Below are 18,652 nucleotides of genomic sequence, written 5' to 3' on the forward strand. Positions count from 1 at the left end.
AAGAATCCGTTACCTTTTGATTAGTCCAATATTTTGGTGCTTAATTAAATGTATAAATCTTTCAACTTTTTGGCAAAGATATCTGAAGTTTAGGCATTATATATGTTTGCCAAGGTCATGCTTGCAGATTATATATGCAAACTGTGTATTTGACTATGACACTTGGAAATTAGAACCATGTGATATGTGCTTTAAAGTAATTTGAATTTGGACGCATTGCATTGCATTATTATTGCCACAGTCTTCTGTGACCAACTATTTATGGATAAAACAAAAGAAAGCACAGTGATATGTTGACAAACCAGGCTTTCACATCTTTGTTAAGTATAGCATAGTATAAAAATTTGTCATGGCTGACATTGATACGATTATGATTTGCATATTTGCCGGTGTGGAGTCTTCTAGTGAAGGCAATTGTGTGGTCCATGAATTATTTTAGGTAGGTATTATGGAGCGTAAAAAGAAAATTGTAGCAATAGTTTTTTTAACATTAATCCAATTGGAGTGTTGGTCTTTCAAGTAAAAATTTATGATTATTAATCTCTTAATTCGTCAAAACGTGCAACTATGGTCATTTTTGTTAACTCCGTTAGGACTTCTGTCAAAATGGGTCATAGTGGAAGGCCATTCCTACAATTGAGTTGAAGTTGAGAAACCATTTCTCTAATTGGGTTAAAGTTGATGGACCATTGCTACAATTTTTTTATTTTGTTTTCCATAGTTGAGGGACTAAGTTGAGGGACCATTGTTTTAATTGAGCAAAACCATTTTGACGGAAGTTCTGCCATCAGGTCATACCAGTCCAATGGTGGCAGGGCATTGACTCTTCAGAGTCTTCCCTTGGGTGTTTGGCGCATATGCACTCTTACCAACATGGACTTTGAGAACTACTAGCTAGCAATACTGCAGAGACTGGCTTGCATTATTAAGGATTTCCTAGTATGCTCTGTAGTCTCCCTCCCAACATCCTACTAGGATTTCCTAGGCTTGCATTATCAAGGATTTCCTAGTATGCTCTGTAGCTCCCATGGGCCTAGGCTCATTAGTGCAACCTTTATAGGCTATGCTCGCAATGCATCACGTGTCTGCTAGTAGACACGCCAGAGCAAATCACTGGGGGATTTACCCATCTTGACACATCCGATCGTGATATTCCCCAAACACCATAGTAGGCAAGTGCTGGTTGACACCTGAAGTGACGAAACCATATTAGGATGCATGAGAACAATGAATATAAATACAATGATTATGCAAATGTGGAACGTGTTCAGAGCATACAACTAATCATAGACACTAAAAAGGAATAACACAAAATTGAATGAGCAAAGGAATGTGTCCTACACTGAGAAGACTCGAAGATGCCGATGCGGAGTGCCTTGACGCCGGGATTGTATGCCTCAATTCTAAGTCCTGAGGGGGCACAAAGTAAAACATGAGTAGACCAAGTTGATATATATAATACTAAAACAATTGTTCAACATACTAACCCCCAAATTTTTGTGAAAAATCATAGCATAATATGTAATATGTTTTCCAAAAACCCTATCATGTCATAAAACCTTTCATGAACATATATCATATAGTGTGCTAACTAGTAGTATCATAATCGCTCGTAGTACTATATCTCTCGGCCCGAAGCCAATAACTATGTCTCCCGGTCCGAAGCCAACAACTATATCTCCCAGCCTAAAGCCAATATAAAAGTATCTACGCCCATAGGTAGAACAATGATCACTAGATACGCACAAAAACATTGAATATAATCTTTCCAAACATAAGTACATATATCTCAAAATATCTTAATAGCATATAGTCATCCATCATATATACTACAAAGAAGTGTAAAAACATGTTCATAAATAGTATATAGTCATCCATCATATATAATACAAAGAACATAATTTTCGATAAAGTACGATATTCCAAAATATTCTCAGTAAAGCATGATAATCATAAAGTGTAAATCTAATTTACTCATAAAATGTAAGCATTAAATCATGCTTTTCATGTATGCATTTCTACTATTAAAACATGTAGTTTAGAAGGGGTCAACTCACAGATACTCCATCGTCAAAAAGCCACGAAAGCTAGCGAAGAAGGGAACTCCACAATAAATGCACCTAAGCACATAAAGGGTCCAATCAATAAAACTATATTCAAGGATTGAATTTAGGAAAATAGACGTTAAAAACGGATTCAAGATGTCGAAATTAGCCTTCCCGGACAAAACGCAAAAAAGTTAACCCAAAAGTCAACGTTGACGGGTCAATGGTCTAAGTTAACGGGTCAGACCGAGTCAGTCAAACGGGTTGGGCCACCGAGTTTGGATCAACCGGGTTTAGGGCTTAGGGTTTGGGCTTGGGTTTGGGTTTGGGTTAGGTTTAGGTGGGTTGGGCTTTGGGTTAAAAGGTTAATAGGTTTAAAGGTTGGGCTCTAGTTAAGGCCGAGTTATAAGGCCTATGGATTTGGGTTACAATAGTCATGGGTTGGGCTGGAGGCATGTGGGTTTTGGGCTGGCTTCAAAGGACTTGGGTTGGGTTGACCCGTTTTTAGGCCAATGAATTGATTGGTTTTTGGGCACCACTTCAAACGCCCATAACTTCTTCATTACTCAACCAAATCAAGTGATCCAAAAATGAAAGTTGTAGTAATCAACGAGACAAAGATATTGGTACCTTGCATGATGGCTAACTCACTGTGTTTGGCCGGAAAATTCCTCGAAAAGTGACTGTCCGAGGGAAAACTGTTAACTCATTAGAATTTCTAGGTAAACTTTAAATGTCCATAACTTTGTCAATACTCAACGAAATTGAGCGATTCAAAAGCCAAAATGTAGTTAGGAATGTGGAGAAGATATTCATACCAAGTAAGGACTGAGTGATAGATAGAGTTGGCCGTTAATTAGCTTGAAAGATGGCCAAACGATCACGACCTGGAAATTTCCAGATTTGCACATTAAATTTCCTTGAACTTTTCCGAGTTCCTACATCACCAAAACCACCTAAAAACTTACTAACCGTGAACCTAGACATGATATACAATGATAGGGACCAATTTCGAGGCTTACCTTCGTCAGAAATGGTGAGAAATCGCCAGAGAAGTTCCTTGAACAGTGCAGCTTGGGGGTAAGTTTTCGAATGGTTTTTCTTCTATCCTCTTGGTTCAAGAACTCATAAGGACAATGAGGGAAGGTTGTGGTGTAGTCTAGGTTGTTGTTGTGTGTTGTTGTTTGAGTGAAAACCCTCTATGAGGGTTGGTTTCTAAGAGAGAAATGAGAAGGTTGAGAGAGAGAGAGAGAGAGAGAGAGAGAGAGAGAAAGAAAGAGAGAAAGTTGTGAGGGAACAGAAAGAGATGAAGGATTTGGGCTCGGGGAAAAAAATCAAGGGTGGGCTCCTTGAGCACACCAATTAAGACCAAAAGCAATCCCTTCAAAATATCTAGCCCAAAGTGAAAATTTACGAAAATACCCTTCAGTTCTGTAATTTCCGGGATGGGTTGTTACACATCTAAAGTCTCTTTCTTTATAGTTTGTAGACCTCAAAATGACGCTCAATCAGTAGATGAGAATGCTCACTCAACTCTTAACTCATCCTAATCTCATTAGAGATCTTGATTTTGTCTTGCCAAAAATAAAGTGAGTTGAGCAATAGTCACCATTCTACAGACAACTAGGAAAAGAAGTCGCAGATGACACATTTCGAATATGTCAGTAGCAATAGTAGGAGCTTGGAGACCATCCAACAAATAGGTGTGAGACCATGATTTTTCAAGGCCATAGTAAGGCTGATCGGAATACAGTTACCTCAAAAGTTTGGTCATGGACTCAACAGCTCCAAGTGAATCTGGATCAAACAAAGCAGCCATGCCACCGTTACCCTATTTTGGGCAATAAGTGAAGTCTTCGCGACTCTATTAGTATGACCATGCTTGTTCCGCAAGACACACGATTTAATCTGGATATGGAATTAATCATATCCTTCATATGTGTTAGAGTTCCTACAATCTAGGAACTGGCATTTGTTGCAAGTAATCACAACTCTTAAGAGGGTGCAATATCTTTTGTGTGACCATGATTTTTCATGGCCAGAGTAAGGTTGCTCGGAATATCGTTACCTTAAAAGTCTGTTCATGGACTCAACAGCTCCAAGCGAAGCTGGATCAGATGGAGTAGCGTGCCACCATCACTTTGTTATGGGGTAATAGGCAAAGTCCTAGTGACTCCGCTTGAATAACCATGCTTATTTCGCAAGGCACACGATCTCATATGGATATATAATCAATCTGATCCCTTTTATGTCTTGGAATTCCTACAATCTAGGAATTGGCGTGTGCCACAAGTAATCACAACTCCTAAAATGGTGCAATATCTACTTCTAGGATTCTCTAGCTTGGAACGAGGTATCCTAAAAAGGTCTTTCTCCCAACGACTCACCTAACTTCGTCACGAATCGTAACCCACGACGGCGTCACAACCATGACCCATGATGCTGTCACAACCAACAATCCACATATTCACGCTACAAAACCATGCAACCGCGTCAAACTCGAATTCAATTTGTACATGTTACTGCAAATTAAACCTGTACTTAGTCTATGTACCCTCTGATATAAATCGTATCAAAAAATCGTTGGTCACATACCGCACTCAACGCTGGTTGCGATGACCCCCAGAACGCCGCTTGAGATAAAAGAGAAAGATAGACGACGTTTGAAGAGAGATGACGATGATGACATAGGAGGAGATGAAGATTGCATGCTACATTGCTAATCTCGTGTTGTAACCCGTGTGTAAAGATAGATTAGATAACCTACTCTATTGTGGATGCATAACCCATCCCGTCCACTTTCTATTTTGACATAACAAACAGTCGACTGGACTCAAAATCCATTTTAATTGGTCATAACTCATGCCCACTAAACATACCCTATATGTACTAGAAACCTATGACTGTGTATGCGCTTTTGCGTGCACACATATGCTCTAGCAATTGCCTATGCGCTTTTGCGCGCACACATATGCTCTAGCAATTGCCTTCATGCTATGCACGAAGTATGCAATCCACATCTATTTGGGTACCTATATTCATCCCAAGTCATAATATTATTTGGACCTGTATCCGTTGTTGATGGTGTATTATATTTACGGTCTCATTTGTTTTACGAGATTAAATTGTAATAGATAACACAGTAAAATAAAGTATGTTGGAGGAAGAAATGTAAAAAATATATCCAACTTAAAGATGAATTACTTATTCAAGAAATTTATCTCTTCTAATATCCTCAAAATATGAGAAAAAGTATGGGCTTGTTTGGTATCCTATTTGAAAATTTTTATAATTTCTCAAAACATTTCTTAAGAATTTTTCTTGAAAACAATTTTATTTAAGACTCAAAAATTTGTTTGGTATGCAATTTAAAATTTTTAAATCTTACAACTTAAATTGGACAAAGAGATCCAAAAAGACGAGATCGAGAGAGAAAGAGGAGAGAGGAGGAAAGAAAGTAAGAGACGATTGGAGGAAAGAGAAAGAAGTGAGAGGATAAGAGGAGATAGAGAGGAAGAGAAGTGAGAGAAAGAAATAAGTGAGAGGATAAGAGGAGATAGAGAGGAAGTGAGAGAAAGAACTGAGAGAATAAAGAGAGCGGATTGGAAGAGAGACGGAAAAGGTAAAAAAAAAAGTCCTACCAAACAAAATTTTAAATCCTAAAACTTGAAAATTGTTTTTGAGTTAAAAAAGTTGGATTCAAGTAGAGTACCAAATAAGCTATAAGGTTCAAACTTGTTACTGAATCACTATTACCCAATCGAAACTGGTCATTTGTTAAACATTAAATATAATTTTTTTATGTTTTTATTTGTTGTTTTTTTTTACCAATTTTTTTATTTATAATTATGTGAATAATTGAACATGAACACGTGTCAAGTTTAAATTGGCTTTGTCATGCCACTAAGCATATTATTTTTGGGCTTCAAAAGTTAATTGGGTTGTTTGGATCTTGCGACATTTGGTCAGACTAGCGCGCGCAGAAATTTACCTTTTTTTTTTTTTTTGGTGGTAAACTAAAATTCCTCCAAAATTACAAAAAATATATATATATAATAATAATGAAAATGGTTTGAAAATTTTAAATTTTAACGGTAAATACAAAATAAAAGATAAAATGAATAATATCATGATTGACTTTTTAGTTTAAAAAGTAATTTTTTGTTAAAATAAATAATAACATAAACTTTTCTTTAAAATTCCAAAAAAAAAATTGCTAAATTCAATGGTTGCTGCAAAAATCCCGCTCGTTGACAACTTCTTCATCGCTGAAATCTCTGATATATTAAAAACTAATATTCAATAAAAATGTAAATTAATTCTTAGAAAGGCTGCGTTGCAGTAAGCACTTCTAACTGTTTTCTTTAACCCAAAATCACTCTCTAGAAAGCGCTTTCACTTCCCAAACGACCCTAATGAGTGATGACTGAGAGAGAGCCATGGCGGCCTCCGTCTCTCACCTCCCCGCCTTCCTCTCCCTCTTCTCTCACAAGCTCTTCTTCTCCCACCCGCAGCAGCAATCCACTCTCGGATTCACCGCCCTACAACGCTGTCCACCGCCGCCGCGCTGCACCCTTCGCGCTTCTTCCGTCAAGAAGAAAACTAGGTTCGCATTCCCCGTCTCTACTCTTCGCTTTCACTTCTACACTTTTTTCTTCTTCTCACTTTCGTGTTTTGGAATTTTGAGTAGGAAGGTAAAGAGCAATGCGGAGCTTTGCAATGATCTCCGGCAGTTCCTCACTGCGGTCGGACTTTCGGAATGTCACGTTCCATCCTTGAAGGAGCTCTCGCAGCACGGAAGGTTCGAACTTGTTCCATCACTTTTCTGATAAATTTTGGTTCGTTTTCCCCTCGTCAGAATTTGATTAGTTAGGGTTTATCTGTGAAACTGAAAGATTTAGTTGGAATTACAATTGCCTCTTTGATTTCTCAGAAGTTTCGATAACGTTTGGATTATCAATTGCTGCTTGCTTGTTGCCATTTTTGTTTTCTTCAACAAATTTTGACATTAGTGGCAACGGTAGTATAGTCTTAATATTATGTTATATTACGTATATGTCTGTGTGTGTGTGTGTGTGTGTGTGTGTGTATTATAGTTTTGACTTGGAGACTTCATAAATTGGAGCAAGTCTGAAATTTTTGTTTTATCAAAAATGACGAATAGGAATGATCTTGCAAACATTGTCAGACGAAGAGGATATAAACTTATAAGAGAGCTTCTTGTGGACTCGAGCAATACAGATACCAATGGTAATGCCGATACCGGATTTGCTGGAATTCAGGATGCAATCGATGATCGTAAAGAGATAGTAACAGGTCAATATATATTTTTTATGTTTGCAACCTTATTTTATAGTATGTGCAACTGTTACCGGTAGCCTCTTAACAATTTAAAAGGTCAGGATCAAGAGGTGAATAATGTGATTGAGGATTTCTCTTTGTCAACTGAAGTTTCAGTCTTGGAAAGTAATTCTGGTAGTCCTTCAGAAATTTTCACCCCTTCATCCTTGGGCGAACTTGATGACCTATCCTTGTCAACCACTGGTCGTGTCAAAGAAACCATTTCTTCTAGTTCAAATGTTGGTTTGGATCTAAACTCCGATGGACGTCCTCGCATGCCTTTAGAATCTGTTGATGGTTTGTCATTGGATGAAAAGGTCTTAGATATATGTCAGGATGGGAAGGTTGACAATATGGCTAATGAAGATTGCTCTTCAACCATAGTTTCTGTTTTGGAAGACCATTCTAGTTCAGATCTTGATCCAAGTCACAACTCTGATCATCATAGTTATCCGCCTTTAGAATCTCCACCCAATTTATCCTTGAAGGAAAAAGTGGCAAACTTTATGCAGAATGGAGAATTGGATGCAGTTGAAGGTAATTTGCCTTAAGATGCCTTGCTTTCAAATTTTTTTCACATTTAATTTTGTTCTGCTACTTAATCTTTTTTTAGTTCATGTGCACTATCAATGATGTTTCTTTTCTTGTTTGTTGTCACTGTTGATTTTTTTTAGCACTAAATCATTCAGATGTATGCTTATCTTCACACTATTTGTTACTAAATATACTTAACTTTCATGCTATTTGTTATATGCTTCCCTTTCATTCTTCTTTCACCTTAATTCTTTGTTTCTTTCATGTTTGATATTTATTTGGAGCTTCTTGATACAGATAATGTCTATGGCATATTAACTGAGAATAATGATGAAGAAATCAAGGAAGAATGTAGATTTGGAAACACTGAGGAGGTTCAAATAAGAATTCCTAAAAATGTGCTTGACAGAAGTGATGCAATTATGGCATTGAATCGAAGGACATCAACATCAACTACAGCAGTTGATCCCTCTCTTAGGTTGATAACTTGTGCATTTGTCCAAAGTTCCTTGTTTTCTTCTCTAATTATTATTGTTTCTTCCATTCTGCATGTGGTTACTATTCAACCTAATTTTGTTGTAAAATCCCAAACTATGACATTATAAGAATCCGAATTTTTAGATTATGCTCTTACGGATCTGGAGGTCAAATGTGATGCATGACTGAACAGTGTTTTATTGTATTCTTAGTTTTATAAAGAACTTTTTTGTGTTTACAAAGCAGGGAGGATAGTTCATCAACTGAGGGGCTGAGTTCTCTATATGACAAGGATTTGGATGATAAGGTCATTGCTTAACTCTTAACTACGTTACTTCTAACATCAACTTTGACAACAGTATTGCATTGACCGTTGTGTTTTTGTTTTACAGACAAGTGAAAGTGAGGATCAACTTGAACTTAATCATCTCAAGTTCATGCTGGTACTATTTTCTTAACGTTCTGCTTACGCCATGGAGCGTTCTATATACTTGAATTGTTGATTATAATTTTGATTATATTCTTTTTCTTAGCATCAGAAGGAGATGGAATTGTCACAGTTGAAAGAACAGATTCAGAAGGAAGAGGTATATTAGCTATTTTGGGCGCTCCTTTATATGGCATGACCTTGTTCACAGTATCAAAATATAGAAATATGTATGATCCATCCGATTTTTTTGCTGGTGATCCATCTGATTTTGCTTGCGATTTTTTCAATGGGAGTTTCGTACTTTTATGGGCAATATGATTACTGATCTGATTATAGTGGATTTTACTTCTTCCTTCAGCTTTTTTTGTCAAACTTGCAAACCAAATCTGAAATGGCAATGAGCAAAGCACAAAAGCTTGTCTCTGAAAAAGATGCAGAGTTACTTGCTGATGAAGAAAGCCTTTCAGGATTAGTGGAGGTATCACATCTACCATTTTGCTGGACATATTTTTGTATATATTTAATTATGCTTTTAGAGCATCTTGGCAGTGAGTAGGATGTTTTGTAAGCAACAAAAGCCCTAGTAATCATCGCTGACTTTTCATCATTCATACATAAACAAATTCTCATACATGACACGTATAAAAATTAAAAAAAATCTCATACATACACTGATACACCATTTGCATGAACGGAATTCCTGATTTCATCAGGTTGAGATTCAGTACCAGGGAGATGGCAAGATTGTGGAGGTGACTGGTAGCTTCAATGGTTGGTATCATCAGATTGAAATGGATCCACAGCCATCATCTAGTATCATAGAGAGGTCTTAACACTCCTTTTCTCTGTATAATTTGGCCTCAAACTTTCATTTTATCTTGCTGCTTCCGTTGTGCCTAATTTGCATTTTATCTTTCCTGAAGATTTGTCGTAATCAGTTGACATATTATTGTAGGTTATTGTTAACGTTCCCTTTTATTGCCATGCTATTTCTCCATTTAAAATAGTTCAAGTGTTTTATATGCTTGATGCTCAGAAATATTAGTGGAATAATACTGATTGCTAGGACTACACGTTCTTGCAGGGAACCTAGACTATGGTCAACAATGCTGTGGCTTTATCCAGGGACGTATGAGGTGTGCACATCTAGCAGCTAAACGATATGACATTTTTTCTCTTTGGCGAGGAGTGTGAACCTTGAATAACTGTATCTGATGTGAAATGTTGTTAACTGCAGATAAAATTCATTGTTGATGGCCAATGGATGATTGATCCTCAAAGAGAGTCGGTAACCAGGGGTACCATATGTAACAACATTCTCCACGTCAACAGATGAATTGGCTCTGGCAGGGAAGTCCACTATCTGCCTTTCACCGCGGTAAATAACTATATATACGTCTCACTCACGAGAAGACCAATTTCCACATTCAAAATCAAATGCATGAAACCATACAGTTGCACTTTTCCAGTTATGATGATGATTCTTGCAATGGATAGTTTTCTAAGATCCTCGCTTCTTTAACGTAGCTGGTACAAATTTATTTCCGTTCTTGTTGATCGTTCGCTTAATTTAACTTCTATATGTCGAATGTGTTGCAGACAAGGAGCCAGATCATCTACTACAATTGAAGTTGAAGCAGTCTAAGCCTATGCCATCTGAACAAGAAAGTGAATTGAAGACCACGCACGCAGAAGGAGATACGGGGCGGGCAAAGTCGAGAAGCGAAATGGTCTTATGCCTCGCAATGTATATATATCCGCCAGTCGCCATGGCTTTTAAGTTCGTAATGATTTTTGTTTTCCTGGTAGGTTTGTCTTAATAATAATTCTCTTCAAGGAAGGGATTCTCTGTTCTTAAGGATATGGTCAGCATTTACGGTAGCAATGCTCTTGTTAGAAAAATATATGAGTTTTGGAGTATCAAGATATTAATAACGAAATAATGCTGCACTAGTTAGATGCAAAGTTTCAAGATTTTGCACTGGGAAATGCAAAAATTCTAGTTTTGTACTCTGGATGTTTTAACCATTAAATCTTAATTTTTGTATTTTTAATTGAACATCTAAATGTTAAAACACTTGGAACTATGAGATACTCAGGGACGTGTAAAAAAATCCCTTGAAAATTGGGGCTCTCTTGAGATTCAACTTACTTTTTTTCTGGTTGAGAAAAAAAACACTGAAACAATAAACAAGAGCACCGTATTAAGTGAATCACGCATTGTCATGTATTGAAACAATTTACATGTAATTACGTGATTAATTTGAAACGCTAACATGTTGACATCCCACAATTACATGGAAGTCCTCGTTTCACGAAGTCGGTCGCTAAAAGGCACCAAAAAAATGAGCTTGTAGATTGTAAGGTGTTCGCGTGGAAAACACGTGGGAAGTACCAATGAGAAATTGTTCAGTGTCGAGAATCTCCCTCTATACCAATTCACTCACAGTCGTGTCTCCTTCCTCGCCATTCCCACTACCCTCCCTACTTCTCTGTTATCTTCTCCCTTGCTTTCTCTCTCTACTCTCTCTCTCTCTCTACCAATGGCTATGGTTACTGCCTCTTCTCACCTCTCTCTGAATCCGTCTTCTCCTCTTGTGCTTCGTGCCCCTCGATTTCTGACCAATGCTCGACCACCTTCCTCCAAATGCTTCCCTGCGCCGATGCCACCAGTAACTTCCGCGTCAGCAAGTAGCAGAAGTAGAAAAACTCTCCCATCTCCAGTTGTGATCGACAACGACAAATTCAGTTTAGACATTGTTGAAGATGATGACGCGGCTGACCAAGAACAACAAGTGGGGAATGCCAATGCGAATGAGACCCTTCTCTACTCCTTCAGTCCTTTGCCTCTGCTGCTCCTGGCTGCTCTTACTGGAGGTATACCTTTAATTTTAACTCTAACATTTTTCAGTATATACCTGACTTGATGTTTTATTTATGTGAGAATGCAACCCCACGTCGGAAACTTGACATGATATATTACATACTCATTATCAAATGGTTCCACTTCTAATTGCATGAGGCCTCTTACTTTGTGACAAAATCTAACGCCCGTTGAGCGCATGTGGTTGTGTTACTTTGAAATCTTGACAACTTTTCTGAGGATAATATTTCACCAATTGCTTTTAATCTGCTGGGTTTTATAGCTTCAAATAGGAATTTTGTAAGCTTTTTCTAAGTTTTGGGGATTATTTCTGATTTTCTGTAACTTTTTTGTAAGTTGGTTCCTTTCATCGTTGCAGTTATAAGACTTGCTGCATTTATCCTTGCATTGCTATCTGCTTCTAAAGCATAAACAGTCCTTTCATCACAGAAGCTAGATGTCTTATCACGTTTAAAACTAATCCTACTGATATTACACTAATCTGAAAATTTGGATACTAGCTGGTACTGTGGCATCTCTGTTCGAGCCTTTCGTTGAGCTTGTCAAATCGTTTGGTCTTCCTGGCTGGCTTGTACATTGGGGTCACCCGGGCAACATGGTATGCTGCTTTACTCTGCTAAGTAAAAGAATGTTACCTCTCTTAATCATGTCGCGCTGGCCTTGAAAGATATTCGTCTAAAGTTGCTTGACATTATTGTCTATGGTTTCATGTATTTTGTAGGCTGTTGTGCTTTTTGCTATGGGCGGCTATGGAACATATCTTGGTTACCGGATACGCTTTTCAGATGATGTGGTATGAACCCAACAGCATCATATGTTTAGATAAGCCAACGACGCCTAATATTTTAAGTAGTACATCGATCATGGTATGTTCTGGTCATTTCAGGAGGAGAAGGCCAATGCCAAAGACTTGCATCCTAAGCTTCTTGCGGGGATGTTTTTCTTCTTTGCACTTGGGGCAACTGGAGGAGTAACATCTCTTCTCACTTCGGACAAACCTATTTTTGAAAGGTAAAAAAAAGTTATGCTTCACTAAAATTCATTTTTCCGTAAATTTTCGAATCAGTAATTTGGAAAGATTACCACAAATACAACAAAAGGGATCAGTTCGTGTGCTTTACTGAGGCTGAAATTAATCTGTATCTATGTTTGCAGCCCTCATGCTGTTACAGGGCTCATTGGTCTTAGCCTCTTGACCATACAAACAATTTTACCTGCTTTGTTTGAGGTAATATTTATTCTGAAACAACACAGATACCGATCACAACACGTAAGGAGTCGTTCCTCCTTGCAGACAAATCACAGTTTGACGTGTGCGTTCAACTTTTTTCCGCCATGGTTTTAATGAGTCACTTTTCAAAATTATATTGGATTGTGATTTGCCAATAAAGAGAAACAACTCCTTAAACGAGTCAAACGGTGTTGTGTGTTCTTGATAACTTCGTTTACGCTCTATTTCTTTTTCCGCTTGTTGTATTATTTATCATGCAACTCAGTTTTTTGTTCTTTCTTTTTTAATTTTTACAGGGTAAACCTGAATTAAGAACAGTTCATGGGGTGTTGGGCACTGGGATCATGACATTGTTTGTTGTCCATGCTGCCCTTGGACTTCAACTTGGCCTAAGCTACTAATATTATCTTTTCCATGCCTTGGCTAGTTTCCTTGTACTTTCTATCATTCAATTTATCTTATATCCTTTTACACACTTGGTTTATCAGTATCAGGCAATCAGAAAACTCAATTGGTTAAAAGCCAATTGATGCATGGGAGACTTACCTGTTTATCATTGGTTATAAGCCAAAGATTAACCACTAATTATAGCACAATTGTTTGTCTTCTATTTAAATTTATAGAATGTTTTCAGTGGTATGCAAGCAACCAAGTTATGATATAATTGACTTCATGGTGAAATTTGTTGCAAATTCAGTGCACTAATCGCCACTTAGTACTACGGTCTGGTGGTATTCCTCTTCACTTGTAAGTGAAAGGTTTTAGGTTCGAATCTCGTGGATGGTGAATTCGATACCAAATTAGGTTGCCGGTGGCTTAGCCAAACTCCCCCCTCCCCTTAGATATCTATACTAAAACAAAAGAAATTTCAGTGCACTAATCTGATGACATGAAACTGACAGTAGGTAATAGTCATTCCATATATAGCAATATATCATAAGCTTTAGATATGATTAGGGGTGGCATCAATTGGATAACCTCATTATGATTCACATATCAGGGATTGGACGCAGGCTAACTACTGATCATAAGATGTTGTCTCACTAACTAGCTAATCAGGCGCAAGCCCCTTGGGTGAGAGTGATCATATGTTGTGAAATAATGCTAATCTTGTGACTCATCATCGATTGAGGCTTCGCCCGGACAAGGGAACTGGGCTAGCAAAGGCCTAAACATGTTTCACACAAACCATGAGGCGTTGCCAAACAAGGAGGACTTACATGAAACGGGGACATCATAGTGCCCCAAACTAATGATTCGACGTCACAGAGGTGTTGAACTAGTGTCAAAGTTAATATGTACGAGTTTGCATTTGTACACAAGCCTGAAATGGAATTTGATCTCAATAGAGATAGTTGATAATTTATCATGGAACTCATGCCACGTCTCTCTCTTTCTTCACATAACCAAACATGTTGTATACAACTGATGAGCCTAAGCAACAAGTTTGCGACGGGCGGTGCAAAATTTGAGTATGCCAAACTGAGGCATGTGAGGGTGATCTGCTACTTTTTTGGCTAAAAGCCAAAAATTAAACGCTAATTATGACACAATTGTATGTCTTTCATTAAAATATTTATAGAATAGTTTCAATGGTATTGGTATACAAGTAAGCAAGTTGTGATATGATGGGTAAAACGTCTGTTTGGCAAATTTGATTAATCCGATGGATTTGCAGTAGGCAATAGTCATTCCATATAGGAAGCTAATTTTCAAACACTCTTTTTGGCGATCATAACCAGTCTTTATTTTTGGCAACTAGATTGGTTAAATGAAACAGAAATAACGAGCATGATTAAACGTGAGTGTGTATGAAGAGAAATGGAGAGCGTGTTTATTATTTTTAGAATGTGTAGCAATTATCATCATCTTTAGGTGTGATTCGTCCGTCAATGAATTAGCTAACCTGATTATGATTTACATTTGATAATCATGGACCAACTACTCATCATTGCCTTATTAAGTTATTGCCTCACCAACTTGCTAATCGACAAGAACCCCTCCATGGTCAAGCAATCTCATACAAGAATGACATTAATCCATGTTTCACAAAACCTAGTTATGGTGGCTCAAACATGGAAGATTTACATGCATGAAATAGGAATATCGAAGTGACAATGTCTTAAACCAAACAAACCATGTCATGATGGTATAATTTATTTACAAGAAAAGACCAAGGTCGAATTAGGGTTTAGGATTCAATGTGTTATACATGCAATACGATCCGTTTGGAAACCTGTATACTGCATTACATTAACTAAACTTGTCCCGCAACTATATACATGCAGAGTTGGCAAGTTATGATTGTCCAGTGAAAGACCACATGGCAAATAAGTAGGACCCAGTACGACCAAGCTGGCAAATCCAAACGTAGCGCACCTAGGAGAATGACACAGAGCCAAAGCCAAATGGCAGAAAGAGAGAGAACGAGTCAGACGTAACTTCCTATCTATATGAATACCACTCTCCAATCTCCGCATCCCTCTCTTTCATTTTTTCAAGTCTCTCTCATCCTTCCTCCTCCTCTCTCGCTCTCACATTCACAGGTTCGTTCATATTCTGCACTCGATCTCGATCTACTATTTCGCAATTGCTTCGAATAATGTCTGACCGATCGGTATTTGGTTTTTGATTTGCATGTCATTTGTTTCGTTAGATCCATTTCGTTCATTACATTTGATGGATTTTTTGTGACGTTCAGATTTCTCTGTTTAATATTTTGAGGATTTGGTGTTTATGGTTTTGTAAAATTTCATCGTCGAATCTCTTCGAGAATTGTGGTGTTTAATTAGATCAAGGTTTGTGATAACAATATGTATTGGTTTGCTGATATCTGTGGCTAATTCTTGTTCATCGTTGTCTAGACTTTTGTAATCAAAATTCTGATTTCATCGGTAGGTTAGATGGGAATTGTTTAGATCTGTCATACCATGTGACATGATTCGGGATTCGGTTTTCGGTTTTTGGTTTCCAGTGATGGACATTTTATGCATGCTTTCATATTTCATATGCTTCTTTATTTTTTTTATCTTGAGATTTCAGTGTTCTGGTCGAAATGGAGAAGTGATTCATATTATTTTGTTTTTTCGCAGTCTAGAGATGGATACCTTCCTCTTCACCTCCGAATCCGTCAATGAGGGACACCCCGACAAGCTCTGCGACCAAGTCTCAGATGCGGTTCTCGATGCTTGCTTGGAACAAGACCCCGAGAGCAAAGTTGCATGCGAGACATGTACGAAAACCAACATGGTCATGGTCTTTGGTGAGATCACAACCAAAGCGAAAGTAGATTACGAGAAAATAGTCCGAGATACTTGCAGAGGAATAGGGTTTACATCCGCTGATGTAGGCCTTGACGCTGACAACTGCAAAGTCCTTGTCAACATTGAGAAGCAAAGCCCTGAAATTGCAGAGGGAGTTCATGGACACCTTACCAAGAAGCCCGAGGAAATTGGAGCCGGCGACCAAGGCCACATGTTTGGTTACGCCACAGATGAAACACCCGAGTTCATGCCACTCACTCATGTCCTTGCTACAAAGATTGGCGCCAAGCTTACGGAGGTCAGAAAGAATAAAACAGTCCCATGGTTGAGGCCCGATGGTAAGACCCAAGTGACTGTTGAGTACAAGAATGAGAATGGGGCCATGGTCCCGATTCGGGTGCACACCATCCTTATCTCAACCCAACATGATGAGAATGTCACAAACGAGCAGATTGCTGCTGATTTGAAGGAACATGTGATCAAACCTGTTGTCCCAGCTCAATTCATTGATGACAAAATTATCTACCATTTGAACCCTTCAGGCCGATTCGTCATTGGAGGACCCCATGGAGATGCTGGTCTCACTGGCCGGAAGATAATCATAGACACCTATGGTGGTTGGGGTGCTCATGGTGGTGGTGCTTTCTCTGGAAAGGATCCAACCAAGGTTGACCGGAGTGGTGCATACATTGTAAGGCAGGCAGCAAAAAGTGTTGTGGCATCCGGGCTTGCTCGCCGCTGTATTGTTCAGGTTTCTTATGCTATTGGCGTCCCAGAACCCCTATCGGTTTTCGTGGATACCTACAAAACTGGAAAAATCCCAGACAAGGACATATTGGTTCTCATCAAGGAGAACTTTGACTTTAGGCCGGGAATGATTGCCATCGACCTTGATTTGAAAAGAGGGGGCAACCTCAGGTACCAAAAGACCGCTGCTTATGGTCATTTTGGCCGCGATGATCCAGATTTCACATGGGAGACCGTCAAGATCCTCAAGCCAAAAGCGTGACACACTAGCTCGTAGCCGCTGTTCAGCTTGTTAGAGAATAAAGAAACTTTCAATTCATACGTCTGATGTCGAGGTCTACATTTCGAGGCTCAAACCAGCGTTGAGAATAGGCGATTTGTGCTTTTAAGTTGAGGTAGTAGCAAAGTTAGGCGCCAGTAGTATTTTGTTGCGTTGTCTTTCGTTGTTTTATCATTTTTCATGTTTCCAAATTTTTCCCATTACCCAGCTTCTTGATTGTTGAGGATTCTGGCATTGGACTTGGTTTAGAAGCTTATTACAAACAATTGAAATCGAATAATTGTATGATCGTAGACAGCAGTAGTTCCAATTTCGTTGTAGAAAGACAGAGCATCCAATCTTTTGGGCTTCTGGAACATCAAAGATATCATAAATAAGCTCATTGTACAACTAATGTAATAGCTTGGATGACTACACCCATAGCAAAAAGTTTGAAGCAATCATCCCTAACATGACTCGTTTCACGAATGTAACCACAAGCGATCATGCAACCGCTCTTCTCCAGCACCAAACATCTCATCAACCCTTTCGCCATCCCGGTAGAAATGGAAGGTGGGCGTGTAGCGGATGTGCTGTGTTGTTTCGGGGCATTCATCAATGTCTGCATAGACGAAAGAGAGCTTTGGGAAACTGTTACTCAGCTGGCAGAATGCAGGAAGGATCTGGCTACACACACGGCACCTGAAAACGATACCAAAATCGAAGCAATTGAGTCACTGAGGCAATTCATCAAACACCTTGTGTGCAAAATTCAATTGCTAATAGTTTTGAAAATAGTTGGAGTGGGAGACGTACCAAGATGCACCATAATTGATGACTGCCTGCAAGAAGATGAAAAAAGACAACATTTAATGGGTTGCAATGGAAAATTGCCATATATATATATATTGAAAGGTGGGATTTTGGGTGCATACAGGGGATTTGCAGGACTTGATTTGAACAAGGATGTCTTTGAGGTTTTGGTCGCTGGAAGCACTCTTTAGGTTGCCATGGCGATTCTCTGGTAAATCCAAGCCCGTGCCTTCTAATCCCTTCTTGCTGCCGGTGGCTCCGTCGCCTCCGCCGCCGACTCCTCCCGCCATTTCTCTCAGCTTTCAATTGTGCTCTCTCTCACCCACGAAGGCCACAATAGGATTTTACAATTCGACACCATGTCGTGTTAAAATGGGATGATTTCGACGAGGAACAGTGATTTGGCTAATTGTTTTCACTCAAGACACCCATATAATTAGAGTATAATTACATTATAACCCTCCACATTTGAGGTGTCTTAAAATAAACCATGCTCACATTAGAGAATGATTCGGAGTTCTTACAAAGTGAAATCTTGCAGTACCAAACACGAGATAGATCTTTAAAAGAGTAAGCTTTTTTCCGAATAAGCCAATTCATTTGAGACTCTACGGATCCACTCTTTTTCC

General features: G+C 38.6%; 4 protein-coding genes across 13 annotated transcripts; 3 read left to right on the top strand and 1 right to left on the bottom strand.

Moving 5' to 3' along the window:
- The first annotated feature begins 6,387 nt into the window (after nt 1-6,387).
- On the top strand, nt 6,388-10,795 carry LOC137745272 (protein PTST homolog 3, chloroplastic). Of its 8 annotated transcripts, none has more exons than XM_068485191.1 (13): nt 6,388-6,651; nt 6,736-6,846; nt 7,210-7,361; nt 7,443-7,922; nt 8,217-8,397; nt 8,640-8,703; nt 8,789-8,839; nt 8,930-8,983; nt 9,185-9,304; nt 9,540-9,652; nt 9,911-9,962; nt 10,064-10,204; nt 10,426-10,795. In XM_068485191.1, the coding sequence occupies exons 1-12, from the start codon at nt 6,485-6,487 to the stop codon at nt 10,160-10,162; spliced, it is 1,644 nt and encodes a 547-aa protein (XP_068341292.1). In that variant the 5' UTR covers nt 6,388-6,484; the 3' UTR covers nt 10,163-10,204; nt 10,426-10,795. The 8 variants fall into 8 exon arrangements, with proteins under 8 accessions (XP_068341292.1, XP_068341293.1, XP_068341294.1 ...); XM_068485192.1 differs by having other exon boundaries at nt 10,431-10,795; XM_068485193.1 differs by having other exon boundaries at nt 10,438-10,795.
- Nucleotides 10,796-11,295: 500 nt separating this feature from the next.
- On the top strand, nt 11,296-13,622 carry LOC137745699 (uncharacterized). The gene is made up of 6 exons (XM_068485694.1): nt 11,296-11,703; nt 12,211-12,308; nt 12,432-12,503; nt 12,597-12,721; nt 12,866-12,938; nt 13,238-13,622. The coding sequence occupies exons 1-6, from the start codon at nt 11,370-11,372 to the stop codon at nt 13,340-13,342; spliced, it is 807 nt and encodes a 268-aa protein (XP_068341795.1). The 5' UTR covers nt 11,296-11,369; the 3' UTR covers nt 13,343-13,622.
- Nucleotides 13,623-15,382: 1,760 nt separating this feature from the next.
- Nucleotides 15,383-17,454, top strand: LOC137745181 (S-adenosylmethionine synthase 4). 3 transcript variants are annotated; one of them, XM_068485086.1, is made up of 2 exons: nt 15,383-15,487; nt 16,034-17,454. In XM_068485086.1, the coding sequence occupies exon 2, from the start codon at nt 16,041-16,043 to the stop codon at nt 17,211-17,213; it is 1,173 nt and encodes a 390-aa protein (XP_068341187.1). In that variant the 5' UTR covers nt 15,383-15,487; nt 16,034-16,040; the 3' UTR covers nt 17,214-17,454. The 3 variants fall into 3 exon arrangements, with proteins under 3 accessions (XP_068341187.1, XP_068341189.1, XP_068341188.1); XM_068485088.1 differs by having other exon boundaries at nt 15,449-15,487; nt 16,039-17,454; XM_068485087.1 differs by having other exon boundaries at nt 15,454-15,558.
- Nucleotides 17,455-17,541: 87 nt separating this feature from the next.
- Nucleotides 17,542-18,416, bottom strand: LOC137745182 (thioredoxin-like 3-3). The gene is made up of 3 exons (XM_068485089.1): nt 18,146-18,416; nt 18,027-18,052; nt 17,542-17,912 (listed from the first exon to the last, which is right to left on the bottom strand). The coding sequence occupies exons 1-3, from the start codon at nt 18,311-18,313 to the stop codon at nt 17,693-17,695; spliced, it is 414 nt and encodes a 137-aa protein (XP_068341190.1). The 5' UTR covers nt 18,314-18,416; the 3' UTR covers nt 17,542-17,692.
- Nucleotides 18,417-18,652: the final 236 nt, after the last annotated feature.

Source organism: Pyrus communis, chromosome 9 (genome assembly GCF_963583255.1).
Source record: "Pyrus communis chromosome 9, drPyrComm1.1, whole genome shotgun sequence".
NCBI lineage: Eukaryota > Viridiplantae > Streptophyta > Magnoliopsida > Rosales > Rosaceae > Pyrus > Pyrus communis.